The sequence below is a fragment of the Oncorhynchus clarkii genome, chromosome 29 (assembly GCF_045791955.1).
Source record: "Oncorhynchus clarkii lewisi isolate Uvic-CL-2024 chromosome 29, UVic_Ocla_1.0, whole genome shotgun sequence".
NCBI lineage: Eukaryota > Metazoa > Chordata > Actinopteri > Salmoniformes > Salmonidae > Oncorhynchus > Oncorhynchus clarkii.
The window spans coordinates 36,193,425-36,213,284 of record NC_092175.1 but is presented as its reverse complement, the minus strand read 5'-3'; the positions used below and the strand labels follow the sequence as shown (position 1 = coordinate 36,213,284).

Here is a 19,860-nt window from a genome sequence, read left to right as displayed (position 1 = left end):
CACACACACACACACACATACATACAGACACATAGACACACACACACAGACACACTGATGCATTTACATACACTGGCTGGGAGCACTCTTTCTGGCTGCAGTTCCTGCTGATAGCTCTGGGCTTGTCGATGTTCACACAGAGGGTGCGGTGGACCATCTTCCCATCTGACTTTCTCCTGCAGCCAAACCTTGTGTACTGCTTACCTAAAGAGGGAACAGAGTGGATACCACTCACATCAACAAATCAATCAATCAAATGTATTTTATAAAGCTCTTTTCTACATCGGCAGTTTTCAAAAAATGCTTTACATAAACCCAGCCTAAAACCTCTATAAGCAAGAAATGCAGAGGCAGAAGCACCAACAACGTCGGTCAACATCCAAGGTTATTTGACAGTTGAATACAGGAGGACGTTATATTGTTACCTCCACAGGGCCTAGAGCAGTGAGACCACTTCTTTAGAGCCCACTCAAAGTAGGCTGTGTCCTCCTGCACCAGGTTACTTTCAATGGACGACTGCAGCTCTTCGTGGAGAAAGTACTTGTAGGAGAGAGTAACCTTTGAGTCACCGTGGGAACGCATCTGTGGGATAGAAAGGATACTGTAAATTCCAAAACGATACACTTGTTCACAGCTGAACTCTGATACAAAGGAAAAAGAAGAACTATAACACCTAGTGATTTCTGACAACAACATGCAAACAAAAGAGACAAATCATGGATGCTACAATAACCAGTCAGTCAGTGCTGAACAACACAACAGCCATTAATGACTAATAGTAAGTTATAGAGCAACTTGAGACGTGGCTAACATGACAGAAACAATGATATGGTACATTTCTGTAACTACTGTGGATTTTCTGTAAGTAACTTCACGTGATGTAAACAGATGCTCTGAGGTTTTAGCCAACAATATGGCTGGATAGTGGATACTCTTTACACAGAGAACATTTCAGGTTGAATTATTTCCTGAAGCTACCGCTATATTTCCATTGGTGAGGTGGTTTTATCTTAAAGTGGATAAAGACTAAACCATGATACCAAAAACATTACTGTGGCATATGTAACGGGCAGGCTCTAAACCCCCGCACACACACACACACACACACACACACACACACACACACACACACACACACACACACACACACACACACACACACACACACACACACACACACACACACACACACACACACACACACACACACACACACACACACCGTTAGACCAAGAGGAAATTCCCTCTTGGGTTGATGGCGACAATTATTTTGAAGTCGCAGGAATGGCTACCTCATCCCGAGACCATGAGCCTGACTCATGTCCGCTACACATGTGCACATCAATTCAGGTAATGTCAGTCATTTGTACTGGCCAGGGACCTGAGTGTATACAAATGACTCACCATGACCAGAACAGTGTATCTGAGAGGTCCTGTGGTCTGGATGGTCTCCATGTCATCATTGTTGTGGTACTCCCACTCCACCCCCTTCTCTATCACTGTACGGGACTCTGGGAACTCGTTCTCATCGTTCAGGAACAGATGACCTGTGGCCTGGTTCTTTACAGCTGACAACAAGGAGAACAGGATGTACTGATGTTTGGCTGAGCTCTGCTTTTCTCAACTTGGTCATCATGGCAGGGATAAGCCAGAGATATTTGTCAGGATTATGATAATGAGCATTAGGGCCTGGATTTACTAAACCTAATCAAGAAGAAAGTTATAGTTGGTATTCCTCAAAAAGGTTTTGAGAAATGTTCTTATGTTATTTCTTAATTTTCTCCTTAAGAAAAAAATTGCGAAGAAATTAGATTCTTGAGCCAGTATAAATGAGCATCCAAGCTGGATCTCTTCCCAGCAGTCCAGATGCACTATGGGTAGTCGACTAAAGTATTCTGTACTCTCAAACCCAAAACAGCCAAAACTTGACTGAAGCAGCAATTAATAACAAACTTCCTTAACCAAGCCAAAGACTACTGATTTATAGAGGCCAACATCCTGGATATTAGCAAGCCACTCTGAAATTCACAGAAGCAACATAAATAAACCTACCAAGGATGTGAGGGGTTGCCTTGAACTCCTGAATCAACAGATGTCTGGCCCCTTGAGGGATTTCAAGTATCTTGAGGAAACCTGAAACAAACCACAAACAAAATACAATAGATGAGCAACAGTCTGGTCTAGGTATAAAAACAGTTTCAGATACTGAGAAAAGCATCCCTGTGGACGTTGACACAATGTTTCCTATCTGAGATTGTACATGTGTGCGTTGGCGGTGGGGGTCATGTTACTGGACATGAGGGTAGAAGAAGTTGAGGAGGGGCTCACCTTCTTTTTTAGCGCTCCTAGTGAAGTTCCCCTTGATGATCTTACAGCTGGAGTTGTCTCCACCACAGATGCCACACTTGTCCTCCTGCATGTCTGAGGCTATCTGGTTATCACAGCCCACGTGCTGTTGAGAGATACGAGTCAGTGTATGGGAGTATGGGATCAGGGAGAGGAGTGAACCTGGATGGGTCAGTGTATGGGATCAGGGAGAGGAGTGGACCTGAATGGGTCAGTGTATGGGAGTTTGGGATCAGGGAGAGGAGTGGACCTGGATGGATCAGTGTATGGGATCAGGGAGAGGAGTGGATCTGGATGGGTCAGTGTATGGGAGTATGGGATCAGGGAGAGGAGAGGACCTGGATGGATCAGTGTATGGGATCAGGGAGAGGAGTGGACCTGGATGGATCAGTGTATGGGAGTAGAGGATCAGGGAGAGGAGTGGACCTGGATGGGTCAGTGTATGGGAGTTTGGGATATGGGAGAGGAGTGGACCTGAATGGGTCAGTGTATGGGAGTAGAGGATCAGGGTGAGGAGTGGACCTGGATGGGTCAGTGATTGGGAGTTTGGGATCAGGGAGAGGAGTGAACCTGGATGGGTTAGTGATTGGGAGTTTGGGATCAGGGAGAGGAGTGGATCTGGATGGGTCAGTGTATGGGAGTTTGGGATCTGGATGGGTAGTGTATGGGAGTAGAGGATCAGGGAGAGGAGTGGACCTGGATGGGTCAGTGTATGGGAGTTTGGGATCTGGATGGGTCAGTGTATGGGAGAAGAGGATCAGGGAGAGGAGTGGACCTGGATGGGTCAGTGTATGGGAGTAGAGGATCAGGGAGAGGAGTGGACCTGGATGGGTCAGTGTATGGGAGTAGAGGATCAGGGAGAGGAGTAGACCTGGATGGGTCAGTGTATGGGAGTAGAGGATCAGGGAGAGGAGTGGACCTGGATGGGTCAGTGTATGGGAGTAGAGGATCAGGGAGAGGAGTGGACCTGGATGGGTCAGTGTATGGGAGTAGAGGATCAGGGAGAGGAGTGGACCTGGATGGGTCATTCAGGACAAAGAGAGTGTGTGGTGACTGAATATGCATGTGGGTGCAGTGGTTCTCATCAGTATGGATAACAGTTTATGAAACCTATATGAAAAACAGTCCTAACTTCATATGCACCCTAACAGAGGAACTAGCCAGTAGCAGCAGATTGTATAAGACAACTTAATGTTTACGGTAATATTTAATGAGGAGGATAATGTTCCTTCATGCATGACTTGTGGAAAAAGTCCACAAGACCGGGGCGATGCCTACCTCACAGTCTCCCCGCACACAGATACTGTAGGAGTCTTTGTAGGAGCAGCGTGTGCCATCGTGCACCATCCTGTTCATGGCCACCACATCTCCTGTCTCCTTAGACTGGCAGTAGAGCTCGCATCTCTCATCAACTACAGTACAGAGAGCAGAGGAGAGGGGGACAGGATACAGGGGTTAATGAAGGAATTATCGTCATACAGAAGTCTTCAGCTTTCTTTGACTACTGTGTTAACCTTTTGAACAGGCTTTCATTAAGGTAGTAACAATATGTGTTTTTCTAGAGACATGCATGCATTCTGAGTCACTGGCATGGTAAACTGTGGAAATCTGAACAAACAGTATTTAGAATTCTACATTATAAACTGGGTGGTTCGAACCCTGAATGCTGATTGACTGACAGCCGTGGTATATCAGACCGTATACCACGGGTATGACAAAACATTGGTCACCAGTTTATAATAGCATTAAGGCACCTCAGAGGTTTGTGGTATATGGCCAATATACAACAGCTAAGGGCTGTATGCAGGCACTATAGTCATGATGATACACATGTAAGACTATAACAACACAAGCATGGAAGAGGCAGTTTCAGGGAGTAAAGAGACCCTTCATTTATAAAGCTAATCAAAAAAAGCAGTAACAATTTTCCACCGTGGAGGAAAGCAGGAGATTTCTCAGTAATGACCTTTCCATGTGTCCTTATTCAAACACTGGCCTGACCAATGTTCCCTCGACATGTGGAGTGGCGTGGCCTGCTTATGTGTGTGTGTGTGTGTGTGTGTACCAGCAGTGCTGTCTGTGTATTTGTTTGAGCCGGGGCCTCTCAGATTCCTCAGTAAACCAATCAGTCCTCAAAACCCAGGTTTACTCTTCTGATCCCACTCAGAAAAATCATTATGATTGTCCAGAGACTTGAGCTACTGGGTAATACACTGTGAAGCCCTGTGAAGTAATGTTGATGTCAGTGTAGCCAGATGCCTATCCTCCTCCTCCTCTTCCTCCTCCTCCTCCTCCTCCTCCTCCTCCCCCTCCCCCTCCCCCTCCCCCTCCCCCTCCCCCTCCCCTCCTTGTCCTCCTCCTCTTCCTCCTCCCCCCCTCCTCCCCCTCCTTCTCATCCCCCTTCTCCTCCTCCCCCCCTACTCTCCTCCTCCTTCTCCCCCCTTCTCTCCACCTAAAGCTAAGCTGTCTGTTTTGCTATGGGCCACGTTATGTAACTTCAGAGTTTTATAATGGTTTGGCATGGAAGTCCTGGCCTCACAATGGGAAAATGAGAGCAGTGGTGTACACTTTTTCCTCTCTCTGCCTCGACAGAACCTCCAAGCCAACTTCTGAGTAAAAAACACATCTGGCCTGAGTGGTAACAGCTGCTGTGAGGGCATTATAAACCTCCTATGCTTACTGGTCCAATCTCTGGACAGTACAGAGGGAAAGGCATGCACAGAAAGTACTAATCAAAAAGGAGAGGTGATAGGATGGATAATTATTATATTCAGCTTCTATTCTAAGTGTAAAAATGTCGCAAATAGTTGGGTCTTGTTTTCTGCATGTCAAACCTATTGTGTCCATTTATGTGAGAGAACTTGCTTAAATGTATTTACCGTATGGGTAAATAACTAATTGTCAAGACAGTGGTAGTTATGCTATAACACAGTCCCCATTTTTAAAAATAGGGCTAACGTCCGTCTGAATGAACGCTGCACTGGTCCCTCTGTCTTTTTCAAAGGCTTTTGACTCCCAGCCAGGCAGCACTGTGGACTTACTGTCAGGATGCTCATAGGGCAGCCAGTGGTGCTTGGTGTTGTCATACTCAAAGTAGGGCTCCCACATCTTGCACTGCTCCTCCCTGAAGTCAACTAAGGGCTTGGAGCACTCCTCTAGGTTACACAGCTGGAACTCATAGCTGTTGCCATAGCAGGTGCGTCCTCCATTGGCAGGGCTGAGTTAGGGCAAAGGAGAGAGACAGCGGGAGTTCCTTTACATTTGAGACACTATAGACACTTTCCTATCGTTAACAGAGAATTAAAGCACACCTATCAGCTTGTCGTCTTGTGCCGTACTCACATTGGGTTGTCACACTGACGGGTGCGGAAGCGCACACCACCCCCACAGGTACGGGAGCAGGAGCCAAAGTTACTCCACTGGCCCCAGGCACCATCCTGTCTCAGAATGTCTGGGGTCAGCTTCATGCAGTAACCCTTGAAGCAGTGCTGAAAGAGAGGGAAAGAGAGGAAGAGAGAGAGAGAGAGAGAGAGAGAGAGAGAGAGAGACAGAGAGAGAGAGAGAGAGAGAGTGAGAGAGAGAGAGAGTGAGAGAGAGAGAGAGAGAGAGAGAGAAAGAGAGAGAGAGAGAGAGAGAGAGAGAGAGAGAGAGACGAAGAGAGTTGTCACTGCATATGTTGACAGAAACATTGAAGCAAAGCACTAGCATGTAAAGAGGAACCTTTCGTACCTTCCCTGCTGCACACGTAGTGCCGTCGATGGGCGGACCCTTCTTGGTTTTGCAGAAGAATGGGTTGTCTGGGTGACTGCACCAGAGCTGCTTGCAGGGGTCGTAGGTGCTGTACTAAAAGAAACAGATTCATTCTCTCTCTCAGATGCTGATCAAGAAAGCTTCCCTCAGCCTTAACATGTCAACCAAGAAAACATCAACTGTAGTGTATGTACACAACCGTCCAAAATTGTCGCTGCTGGCATTCACTGAATACTATATCTGCCCAATGTAGCTCTAATATTGTGAATAGTTGTAAGCTTACACACGGTAGGGTCTAGTCAGAACAACAATTAATACTGTCATTAAGGATGTCTATGTTAATATGTACATGTTGTGAAGCACAAACATTACCATGGTCATTCAACAAGACATTGAACACGTGAAGTACATACAGTAGAAAGAAGAAACCATACTATGAATCTATATCAAAACATGTTGTCACTCACAGCATAATCTTGCTTAACCCAGAACTAAAATCTGCCGTGATTTGGTCAGATGTACTAGTTATGTTTACATAGTGTGTCCACAAGAGATTACTCACAGCACAGTACAGTCAGACACATTCGCAGGAGTATGTTTCACGAGTCACGACTTAACGACAGTGATTTAGTCTACATTGAAATCACCCCATCATTGCTTATTCCATCACCATCAATCAAAATAACAACCAGTGTGAGAACATACATGTAAGCTGAACCTAAAGACATGGAAAACATCATGGAGGCATGTTTACGTGTGGGTGTGTGTACACATGAAGACAGGTCTGTAAAATATGTCACCTTACAGTGCACCAGATTCATAATATACTAGCTCTGAATGACACAAACGTAGTTAAACACCCTGGCAGACACCTGGTTTGTGGACAACATTAGACAAATAAGCTATGGACACACTTCTCTGACCTAGGCTGATGCCTTACCTGCTTTGCTGAACGGGCCACCCTTTGCAGCTAAGGAAATAGTTTGACAAGAAATTGAAGCAAAGCATCCAAAAGACACTCCCTCCAATTTATTCCAGAATGTGATCCAGAAACCCGCTGTTACAGCTGTTTTCATTTTCCTCTTTCCACATCAAACAAAAACCATCTCGCCCAAATAGTTCAGCCTTTTTGAAACAAAACAATGAAACACATTTAAATATAACTGACTCTGAAATGCAGCTTTCCTCTTTAAAGACGGACAATTAAACTTGTTCGGCATTGTTCTGTGTTTTTTCATCTAAAGAGGTCATACTGCACCAACAGATGAAGTCAGCCTGCTTTTAACTCATGAGTTCATAAAAAAATCATGTTTGCTTCCCTGGATGCCTTAAAAGCTAAGATGGTATACAGTTTTATGGTCACGCCCTGACCTTGACCTAGTTAAAGGGGTCAAGGAGGAAGTCAAGGAATGAAGTCAAGGACGATGGTCATAAGAGAGAGGCTCCGTTGGATTTGAGCATCATTGGGGCCCAGATGGTGACCTTTCTAAGAGATGGCTATTCAATTAAATTGGTAGCAGCGCTAGACACTGCTGGTGTGGCGACAGCTTGTTTGGGCATACGGGTACATATGGCTGTGAGGTTGATGAAGGACTCACCGCCGTGCACATGGTGTAGCCGGCGCCAAAGTCAAAGCGACACTGCTCGTCCATAGAGTAGTGGATCCCTGGTAACTGTGGCAACGCCGGCCAGTCATGGTCGAAGGGGTCGTCACGGAGACAGTCATACGAGCTGAGGGAGGAAAACATATTCATTGGAGTTGAAGGGTTTGGTTAAGATCTATCAGTTTAAATAATTATCTCAAAATTGAATAATCATTGTGTTTTACACTGTAATCCCATAAGGCAAGGGCGTCAAAAATGTTTACATTTGCAAAAACTGAGTTCTCTATCCATCGTTTTTTGGAATTTTTGATGCTCCTTGACTGTGTAGTGATTACTGGTGAGCTGGTCAGTCAAGAAACTATATAAATGTAAGGGAATGGGAAAGGGGATTCCTAGTCAGTTGTACAACTGAATGCCATCAACTGAAATGTGTCTTCCGCATCTAACCCAACCGCTCTGAATCAGAGAGGTGCGGGGGTCAATTGATGGTGCACATTGATTATTAGTGAGTTGAACAGTCAAGAAACTGTATGAATGTAGGTCCATTATCATTTCTACACAGTTTCCATTTGGTTTTAGTCATTTTAAACTATATGAATTACAGTGGGGAGAACAAGTATTTGATACACTGCCGATTTTGCAGGTTTTCCTACTTACAAAGCATGTAGAGGTCTGTCATTTTTATCATAGGTACACTTCAACTGTGAGAGACGGAATCTAAAACAAAAATCCAGAAAATCACATTGTATGATTTTTAAGTAATTAACTTGCATTTTATTGCATGACATACGTATTTGATCACCTACCAACCAGTAAGAATTCCGGCTCTCACAGACCTGTTAGTTTTTCTTTAAGAAGCCCTCCTGTTCTCCACTCATTACCTGTATTAACTGCACCTGTTTGAACTTGTTACCTGTATAAAAAACACCTGTCCACACACTCAATCAAACAGACTCCGACCTCTCCACAATGGCCAAGACCAGGGAGCTGTGTAAGGACATCAGGGATAGAATTGTAGACCTGCACAAGGCTGGGATGGGCTACAGGACAATAGGCAAGCAGCTTGGTGAGATGGTAACAACTGTTGGCACAATTATTAGAAAATGGATGAAGTTCAAGATGACGGTCAATCACCCTCGGTCTGGTGCTCCATGCAAGATCTCACCTCGTGGGGCATCAATGATCATGAGGAAGGTGAGGGATCAGCCCAGAACTACACGGCAGGACCTGGTCAATGACCTGAAGAGAGCTGGGACCACAGTCTCAAAGAAAACCATTAGTAACACACTACGCCGCCATGGATTAAAATCCTGCAGCGCACACAAGGTCCCCCTGCTCAAGCCAGCGCATGTCCAGTTCCATCTGAAGTTTGCCAATGACCATCTGGATGATCCAGAGGAGGAATGGGAGAAGGTCATGTGGTCTGATGAGACAAAAATAGAGCTTTTTGGTGTAAACTCCACTCGCCGTGTTTGGAGGTAGAAGAAGGATGAGTACAACCCCAAGAACACCATCCCAACTGGAGCATGGAGGTGGAAACATCATTCTTTGGGGATGCTTTTCTGCAAAGGGGACAGGACGACTGCACCGTATTGAGGGGAGGATGGATGGGGCTATGTATCGCGAGATCTTGGCCAACAACCTCCTTCCCTCAGTAAGAGCATTGAAGATGGGTCGTGGCTGGGTCTTCCAGCATGACAATGACCCGAAACACACAGCCAGGGCAACTAAGGAGTGGCTCCGTAAGTAGCATCTCAAGGTCCTGGAGTGGCCTAGCCAGTCTCCAGACCTGAACCCAATCGAAAATCTTTGGAGGGAGCTGAAAGTCCGTATTGCCCAGCGAGTGTGTGCAAACCTGGTCAAGAACTACAGGAAACGTATGATCTCTGTAATTGCAAACAAAGGTTTCTGTACCAAATATTAAGTTCTGCTTTTCTGATGTATCAAATACTTATGTCATGCAATAAAATGCAAATTAATTACTTAAAAATCATACAATGTGATTTTCTGGATTTTTGATTTTTGATTTTTTTTTGGACTTTAGATTCCGTCTCTCACAGTTGAAGTGTACCTATGATAAGAATTATAGACCTCTACATGCTTTGTGAGTTGGAAAACCTGCAAAATCGGCAGTGTATCAAATACTTGTTCTCCCCACTGTATATTTTCCTCAAACCACCAAACCATTTGTTTGGAACCCTGCCATAAGGGATGAGCCACAAGGCTGCAATACACACACAGAGATCTCCCTCCCTCCATAATGAACCTAATCTAATCTGTACAAGACCATAAGACAACATAAAGCCATGTTATCCTGGGGTAGAGATGTGTATGTCCTAACTGTGGCACCAGAGAGAGGTCAGAGGTCAGGGTTGACTTGGACTCACTTCAGGTACTTGTTGAGCTCCTCCTGGCTGCATCGGGACCAGTGGAATCGATGGAAGGCAGCCTGCACCAGAGGGGCCATGATGCTTCCCATGGGCACCTCATCACCACATTCATTACCAGGGGGACCATCGTGCTCCATACCCAGCCTGACAGGGGAGGACAGGGTCGCGTCACATAAACAGCAGGCACTAATTACACGTCTGGGAGTATGCATGCAGGTGTACCGTGTGCTGTATTCATTTTCAATAGAGTTAACCTACAAAATGTAAATGCCTCGAACTGTAGTAATACATGTGTTTGTGTATACTGTGTTGAACTGTGTTTGTGTATACTGTGTGTTGAACGGTGTTTGTGTATACTGTGTTGAATGGTGTTTGTGTATACTGTGTTGAACGGTGTTTGTGTATACTGTGTTGAATGGTGTTTGTGTATACTGTGTTGAACGGTGTGTGTATACTGTGTGTTGAATGGTGTGTGTATACTGTGTGTTGAACGGTGTTTGTGTATACTGTGTGTTGAATGGTGTGTGTATACTGTGTGTTGAACAGTGTTTGTGTATACTGTGTGTTGAATGGTGTGTGTATACTGTGTGTTGAATGGTGTGTGTATACTGTGTGTTGAATGGTGTGTGTATACTGTGTGTTGAATGGTGTGTGTATACAGTGTGTCTCACACGTGTCCAGTCTCGTGTGCCACAACAAAGGCAGAGGAGAAGCCATCCTCGTGGTTGAGAGTGCAGCTCCGCACTGGGTGGCACATACCCGTCACAGGAGCGTAACCTAAGCAACGAGAGAAAGAGAGGTAAAGAGAGAGAAAGAGAGAGGAGAGGAGGGAAAAAGTGTGAGAGAGAGAGAGACAACCTGTCCTCTATGCTTATTGTAAATGCTTATTGTAATTGCTTATTGTAATTGTTATTGTTCAATGTAAGGTTATTTTGACCCTTGATTATTGTTGTTACTGTTGTCCATTTGACCATATTGATTATTATTATTTTAATGATGTTAATATTGTAAATCTCCAAAGTAAGCTTTGGCAATACGTACATTGTTACATCATGCAAATAAAGCTAATTTAATTTAATTGAAAGCGAGAGAGAGAGAGAGAGAGAGAGAAAGGGAGAGAAAGAGAGAGAGAAAGAGAGAAAGGAGTGTGTATACTGTATGCACACAACTGATGTGTATATTGTACGAGAGCACCTGATGTGTATATTGTACGAGAGCACCTGATGTGTATATTGTATGAGAGCATATTAATAAGTATGTCCAGTACCTTGCATGCCGGAGGGGCCAAACTCCTGTCTGGTGAGGAAGATGGCATGGTCATGGTACTCTGCATCACTCCTGTCTTCCTTCTGCTGCAGGAAGGCCCAGCGACATACATTCTCCAGACTCTGAGACGGGTTCCCCAGCTCTATCAGACTCAAAGACTGGAGCCAATACAGGAAAGGACTGTCATCACATCAACTCAGTCCCTTCCTACAAACTCTGTAAGAGGATGTTGTATATTTCCCAGAATGTCTGCAGTGCATTGAAATGACTTTTTTTCCAAAGTATTCGTGGCATATCCTGCTAGCCAGTAGGTGGTACTCTTGAAGTTCCAAATGCCTTAGAGGTGGCACACCGATGCCATGACAGCAAATGAGGAATTCTCTCACATAAACTGGCAATCACAGGCAATTCATAATACAATTCATGTAACACCTAACACACCAAATGAGAAAAAGCCTTATTCTGTAGCTATAGTAACGGGGTTTTACTATTAAATACACTGTTTCCAAAAGTAGATACAGTACAGGTGGATTATTTTCTTTAAATCTTAAAAAAAAAATTGGGGGGGAATTTAAAACATTATACAGACAGACAGGGAGAGGGCAAAACACAAACTGATGTCCTACCGCATCAACCCCACACCAACCCCACACCAACCCCCATCAACCCCTCACCAACCCCACACCAACCCCCCACCAACCCCACACCAACCCCCCATCAACCCCCATCAACCCCACACCAACCCCCCATCAACCCCACACCAACCTCCACCAAACCCCAAGCTCCAACAGCGCTCCACCCTAATACCAGACAGAGTACAGGAGTATTTCAACATGGGGATCGGTCTACCTCCTACAGGTTACATCCGCTGACCATGTTAGTGAATGACTGAGACCTACTGTGTCTTACCTTTGCAGGACACAACATGATGATCCGGACCAGAACCACGTTGATGTGGGCACCCAGGGTACCATCCTGGTAAATCTCATTCACCTGCAGAGACAGACAAACAGACAAACCAGACATGGGCATGTGGCCTGACAATACAGCACATGATCTTATATCACAGCATTGTTGAATACTAGTTTTTGCTTGGCTAGAATTGCATTCTAGAGTGGGCATTAATACCAGATATTTGGAATGCATATCACCTTAACAGCACCTGGTTAACAGCACCTGGTATATCTTCATCTGACATTGATAGGTTGGAATTTGATCAATGAATTATTCTAGAAATGCACCCTCTTCCCCAGTAATGCACCTCTTTCTAGAAATGCACCTCTTCCCCAGAAATGCACCTCTTTCTAGAAATGCACCTCTTCCCCAGAAATGCTCTTCCTGTAATGTGATATAAATGTGTCTCTCTCTCTGAGAGGAAGTCCTATTCAAAAAGTCTCCACACATACAATTAGCGTATAAAACATTGTGAACACTAATATTGAGATGCACCTAGCGCTGTGGCGTTATTTTGTAGTATGAAGAATACAATTGAACAAATTATTTGAGGGAGTGCGCAGATGAGGCTATTGAGCGGGTAACAAAGAAATAGGTACTCCTATATGCTTAATTTAGAGTTAATAATGTAACTTTAGTTGTTCTACAAATGTTGGGCTATATGTTTACATTTGTATACATTGTAAGGCTGCATGATGTGACTCTAATGATGATTTGAAAAAAGTTGATTGAAAAGCATGAGCTCTGCTTAGTTTTTTTGCGCAGGATGTACACACTTCATCAGTCTCCCATTCACAATTTGACAAGCACTTGATAATGCCTCAAATTTAAAGGTGGCATCCCCTTTGTGTGGCCGTAATGCACCCTAAACAAATCCATGCCTTTTATGTCCAGTGGCCATTGTGCCCTTGGCCCGGATTGCTGCACGCTCTGATGCACCACTCACTCACATGGCTCTCCATCACCTGATTATGTCTTTCTCACAGGCTACAAGTGAAGACAGACACATTGGGGAAGCAACTGCGCACGTCCTTATCCAATTGCTAGGTGCATATGTAAGATATTGGAAGATCTATCCACGTTTAGTTTTCGTCTGCCAACAACATAAGTAGGCCTGATGAACAACAAAAGCACTAGCCTATGTCAATTTACTACCCTCCACAGCACAAAAGTTGACCTATTCTATTATGTGTGAGGAATAAATATTCCAAACATAGTCTGGGACAGTTGTGGGATACGATAGATCTCAAAAGACAGTTTTTTGCACAATTCTCGAATTATAATTTTTTTTTTTTAAAACAATAAGCTAAAATCTCTGAACAACTAGTTTCTTGTTCACACCAGATTTGAATTTCTTATTAATTTAAGCAAATTGCATGTGCTTTGGCATGTGTGCAAAAGAGGAAGTACAATTGTCTACAATTTGCACAATAACTACATGCACATGGCTGATCAAAACTGATCACAACTTCTAAACATTCTTTCATCATGTGAGCCATCACATGCAAAATAATCCATTAAATGATCTAAATCTGCCAGACATACAGTACATGTATATTCCATAAATATCTATGACATGGAATGTTTGTGATGTCTGCTAAATTGGCTAATTACCTGCCAGGTGACCTAGTAATGAAATAGTCAGAATCTTAAAAATCAACCAATCAAGTTTGAAAACATATATATGGAGCTTGCCCACAGCACAATCACTACTATTTATTAACATGGAGGAACATCACAACCCTGAACAGCAGTTACATGCTGGTGGAGGAGAAATAAGAAGACGTGTAAGAATGCATGGTGGTGGTGTTAGGGGAAGACATAATAGAGGAAGAGGTAGAAGGCAAATAATAAGAGTCCCTGATGAAATCAGAGCCTCAATTGTGGACCATGTCATAAACCATGGTCTTACAATGGAAGAGGCTTGTCGGAGAGTACAGCCTAATGTAAACAGGTTCACAGTGTCATCAATTGTGCAAACATACCGTAGGGAAAACAGGTAAATATGTACCCGTTCTTTACTTTTGTTACAGCATTTCATTCAGAACAACACAGCAACTATTGTTGAGGTAAATGCAAGTGAAAACCACAATGTTCAGTAAGATATGTATGAGGAATATACAGTAATACAGTAGTACAGTAGTACAGCACAATTTGAATACAATATACTATCTGTAACATGATCTATTTGTGAATCCTACATGTCATATATAGGACTGCACAACGACCTCATGCTGGTGGCAGAGCAGCTCTACATGTCATATATAGGACTGCACAACGACCTCTACATGTCATATATAGGACTGCACAACGACCTCATGTTGATGACAGAGCAGCTCTACATGTCATATATAGGACTGCACAACGACCTCTACATGTCATATATAGGACTGCACAACGACCTCATGTTGATGACAGAGCAGCTCTACATGTCATATATAGGACTGCACAACGACCTCATGTTGATGACAGAGCAGCTCTACATGTCATATATAGGACTGCACAACGACCTCTACATGTCATATATAGGACTGCACAACGACCTCATGTTGATGACAGAGCAGCTCTACATGTCATATATAGGACTGCACAACGACCTCTACATGTCATATATAGGACTACACAACGACCTCATGTTGATGTTGATAACAGAGCAGCTCTACATGTCATATATAGGACTGCACAACGACCTCTACATGTCATATATAGGACTGCACAACGACCTCATGTTGATGACAGAGCAGCTCTACATGTCATATATAGGACTGCACAACGACCTCTACATGTCATATATAGGACTACACAACGACCTCATGTTGATGACAGAGCAGCTCTACATGTCATATATAGGACTGCACAACGACCTCTACATGTCATATATAGGACTACACAACGACCTCATGTTGATGACAGAGCAGCTCTACATGTCATATATAGGACTGCACAACGACCTCTACATGTCATAAATAGGACTGCACAACGACCTCATGTTGTTGACAGAGCAGCTCTACATGTCATATATAGGACTACACAACGACCTCATGTTGATGACAGAGCAGCTCTACATGTCATATATAGGACTGCACAACGACCTCTACATGTCATATATAGGACTACACAACGACCTCATGTTGATGACAGAGCAGCTCTACATGTCATATATAGGACTACACAACGACCTCATGTTGATGACAGAGCAGCTCTACATGTCATATATAGGACTGCCACTATGTCCAGGTAGGAGCTGTGGTACCAGTATGTCCAGGTAGGAGCTGTGGTACCAGTATGTCCAGGTAGGAGCTGTGGTACCAGGATGTTCAGGTAGGAGCTGTGGTACCAGTATGTTCAGGTAGGAGCTGTGGTACCAGTATGTCCAGGTAGGAGCTGTGGTACCAGTATGTCCAGGTAGGAGCTGTGGTACCAGGATGTCCAGGTAGGAGCTGTGGTACCAGTATGTCCAGGTAGGAGCTGTGGTACCAGTATGTTCAGGTAGGAGCTGTGGTACCAGTATGTCCAGGTAGGAGCTGTGGTACCAGTATGTTCAGGTAGGAGCTGTGGTACCAGGATGTCCAGGTAGGAGCTGTGGTACCAGTATGTTCAGGTAGGAGCTATGGTACCAGTATGTCCAGGTAGGAGCTGTGGTACCAGGATGTCCAGGTAGGAGCTATGGTACCAGGATGTCCAGGTAGGAGCTGTGGTACCAGGATGTCCAGGTAGGAGCTGTGGTACCAGGATGTCCAGGTAGGAGCTGTGGTACCAGGATGTCCAGGTAGGAGCTCTGGTACCAGTATGTTCAGGTAGGAGCTGTGGTACCAGTATGTCCATGTAGGAGCTGTGGTACCAGTATGTCCAGGTAGGAGCTGTGGTACCAGTATATCTAGGTAGGAGCTGTGGTACCAGGATGTCCTGGTAGGAGCTGTGGTACCAGTATGTCCAGGTAGGAGCTATGGTACCAGTATGTCCAGGTAGGAGCTGCGGTACCAGTATGTCCAGGTAGGAGCTGTGGTACCAGTATATCCAGGTAGGAGCTGTGGTACCAGGATGTCCTGGTAGGAGCTGTGGTACCACTATGTCCAGGTAGGAGCTGTGGAACCAGTATGTTCAGGTACGAGCTGTGGTACCAGGATGTCCTGGTAGGAGCTGTGGTACCAGGATGTCCTGGTAGGAGCTGTGGTACCAGTATGTCCAGGTAGGAGCTGTGGTACCAGGATGTCCAGGTAGAAGCTGTGGTACCAGTATGTCCAGGTACCAGTATGTCCAGGTAGGAGCTGTGGTACCAGGATGTCCTGGGAGGAGCTGTGGAACCAGTATGTCCTGGTAGGAGCTGTGGTACCAGTATGTCCAGGTAGGAGCTGTGGAACCAGTATGTTCAGGTAGGAGCTGTGGTACCAGGATGTCCTGGTAGGAGCTGTGGTACCAGTATGTCCAGGTAGGAGCTGCGGTACCAGTATGTCCAGGTAGGAGCTGTGGTACCAGTATGTTCAGGTAGGAGCTGTGGTACCAGGATGTCCAGGTAGGAGCTGTGGTACCAGTATGTCCAGGTAGGAGCTGTGGTACCAGTATGTTCAGGTAGGAGCTGTGGTACCAGTATGTTCAGGTAGGAGCTGTGGTACCAGGATGTCCTGGTAGGAGCTGTGGTACCAGGATGTCCAGGTAAGAGCTGTGGTACCAGTATGTCCAGGTAGGAGCTGTGGTACCAGGATGTCCTGGTAGGAGCTGTGGTACCAGTATGTTCAGTTAGGAGCTGTGGTACCAGGATGTCCTGGTAGGAGCTGTGGTACCAGTATGTCCAGGTAGGAGCTGTGGTACTAGTATGTCCAGGTAGGAGCTGTGGTACCAGGATGTCCTGGTAGGAGCTGTGGTACCAGTATGTCCAGGTAGGAACTGTGGTACCAGTATGTCCAGGTAGAAGCTGTGGTATAGGTATGTCCAGGTAAGAGCTGTGGTACCAGGATGTCCAGGTAGGAGCTGCGTTACCAGTATGTTCAGGTAGGAGCTGCGGTACCAGTATCTCCAGGTAAACCATTGGTGTGCACATGGTATATTGTACAGGGAGTTCTACTGTACTTCAATGATGCCTGAATAGACTTCTTGAATTTGTAGATAGCCATAAGAACAGAAAACATTTCAACTTTACTAAATTGTCTGATTCTAGAATAGGCTACGTAAAACTAACATTACATTTTGTTTCTGTGTTACTATATAGAGAATAATGGAGCTGGAAGGACATGAAATTACCCACATTCTTGTTTTTGTGGACGAGGCTGGGTTCAATCTGGCCACAAACAGGAGACGTGGCTCCAATCTCATTGGCCACCGAGCCACAAATGGCACACCAGGCCAACAAGGGGGCAATATTACAATGTGTGCTGCCATTTCTGAGAATGGTGTGAGCACACATACTCCACACATTGGGCCCTATAACACCCAACTTCTCCTGGCCTTCCTAAACACTTTACAGAGACCTAACACCAGAACACCAAAGAGGTTAAATTAGACCAGATTTGACAAATTAAGTAATTGTATGGGATAATGTCAGCTTCCACCGAACCAACATTGTTCAGGAATGGTTTGCTGCACGTGAAAGGATAACAATGGCGTTCCTTCCACCATCCTCCCCATTCCTGAATCGGATAGAATAGTTTTTTTAAAGCATAGAGGTGGAAAGTATATGACTATCGGGCGCAAGATCAGATGTCTCTGTTAGATGCCATGAATGCTGCTTGTGGGGACATCACAGGCGATCATTGCAGGGGATGGTCACAGGCGATCATTGCAGGGGATGGTCACAGGCGATCATTGCAGGGGATGGTTACAGGGGATGGTTACAGGGGATGGTCACAGGCGAACATTGCAGGGGATGGTCACAGGGGATGGTCACAGGGGATGGTCACAGGCGATCATTGCAGGGGATGGTCACAGGGGATGGCCACAGGGGATGGTCACAGGCGATCATTGCAGGGGATGGTCACAGGCGATCATTGCAGGGGATGGTTACAGGGGATGGTTACAGGGGATGGTTGCTCCACGCAAGATTTTTCCCTTCGGTGGATCGCAAGGGAAAACCTCAGATGTCAATATTGACGAAAATCTCTGAGCAGATCAACAAGAGCGACAGGATGTCCACCAAGAAGATGGGAACTTGTAGTGTGACGTACTGTGAGGAGGCACAATTTATTGTTTTTTACAGAACTACCACAGGTTTTTTCATTGTTGCAGTTTTTCATTTCTTTGCATGGATGTCATTTTGCGGCAAATTTTCTGTTCACTATATATGACTTTATATGTAAAAATGGACATGAAAATGTGAACACATTGCTACAAAAATAAATTTACTGTACACATACAAATGTGCATCGGTATCTAAAAAGCTCAGTGTGATACACAATATCGTTCAGCTAGGCAAAACTGACCTTCTGGTATAGTACAGTAAGCAGTCAGTGTCAAAGAAAAGTAGAACAAAACTGAAATTTGTATAACAAACATTTCCAGGGTTGACTGCCATGGTGAAAAAACATCTAAACATCTTGACCAGTACGGCTCACACGATGACAAAAAAAAAGTTTAATTTTGGGGGCATTGGCCAATTTACTGATACAATAACTAGGTTTTGAAGCATGAATTAAATGTTTTTGGTGTGTTACTACATTTTGCAGACATGCAATAGAGTTGTGATGTCCCATAAATCAGCTGTGACAATTGCACTTACAGTTTAGAGAATGTTAACCCTTGTGTGGTCTTGTCATTCTGTATACTCCCCTTGTCCTAGGGTTAAAAAATTACCCACCTTCACTAAACCCCTAAAATAAAGAAACGTAATTCAATTTCAAACCCCAAATCTATTTTGCATGAGGAAACAACCTGTCATTCATCACAAACTTGGACACCACTCGTTTTTATTACAACACAACACACACATTCTTTCCTAAAGTAGAGGTTTATTTATATTGCTAAAAGGTACTGAATAGGTGTAAACATGACTTTTTTAGCAAGAGATAGCACTTGTATAACTTAAGAAGGTAGTAGAAATGTGCAGAAAGTAGTTTTGAATGCATTTTATTGAAGGGGAAACAATAACAGTCTTGAACTTTTTTGGCAACATAATGATATATTCTTATATATTGTACAATGAGGAATTCAACTACAAAATACTGGTCTTCTCCCCTTTTTTTAACCATTGCCCAACCCACAAGGTGTGTAAACAACAACAATAAATAAGAATCAAATAAGATAATAGATACAAAACAAAAACGTGATGAACATAAATCAATCAACTCTAATTAGCACATGCAGGACAGTATGCAAGTGTGTGTGCATGGACTTTGCAGATGTATTTATCACATGTGCAGCACATAGTATTGTTTTACAGTCCCTTGGGGGGCAGAATTGGCATCTCCTCCTCTTACCTGCCCCAGCTGCAGCCTCAGGTGGATCAGGACAAGATTCAGCCCCCTGAACAGCTTTCACAAGCGCTGCAGAGGCTGCTGTGCGGGAGAGCTGCTGTGTGGGGCTACAAGTGCCTTTCCCAGCTGCCCCAGGAACACACTCCT

At 44.5% G+C, this 19,860-nt stretch overlaps 1 protein-coding gene across 2 annotated transcripts in view; it reads right to left on the bottom strand.

Moving 5' to 3' along the window:
- The window catches only part of LOC139387917 (A disintegrin and metalloproteinase with thrombospondin motifs 2-like), an 83,761-nt gene that overhangs the window by 5,430 nt on the left and 58,471 nt on the right, over window positions 1–19,860 (bottom strand). For both annotated transcript variants that reach the window (XM_071134287.1, XM_071134288.1), the window contains exons 5-18: window positions 12,266–12,349; window positions 11,358–11,514; window positions 10,762–10,867; window positions 10,088–10,234; window positions 7,695–7,827; window positions 6,076–6,189; window positions 5,689–5,834; window positions 5,388–5,563; window positions 3,625–3,758; window positions 2,329–2,452; window positions 2,053–2,133; window positions 1,405–1,568; window positions 426–582; window positions 72–204 (exon numbers count right to left, since the gene is read on the bottom strand). In XM_071134287.1, coding sequence (XP_070990388.1) covers window positions 72–204; window positions 426–582; window positions 1,405–1,568; window positions 2,053–2,133; window positions 2,329–2,452; window positions 3,625–3,758; window positions 5,388–5,563; window positions 5,689–5,834; window positions 6,076–6,189; window positions 7,695–7,827; window positions 10,088–10,234; window positions 10,762–10,867; window positions 11,358–11,514; window positions 12,266–12,349 — 1,856 coding nt within the window. The remainder of the gene's footprint in view (window positions 1–71; window positions 205–425; window positions 583–1,404; window positions 1,569–2,052; window positions 2,134–2,328; window positions 2,453–3,624; window positions 3,759–5,387; window positions 5,564–5,688; window positions 5,835–6,075; window positions 6,190–7,694; window positions 7,828–10,087; window positions 10,235–10,761; window positions 10,868–11,357; window positions 11,515–12,265; window positions 12,350–19,860) is intronic.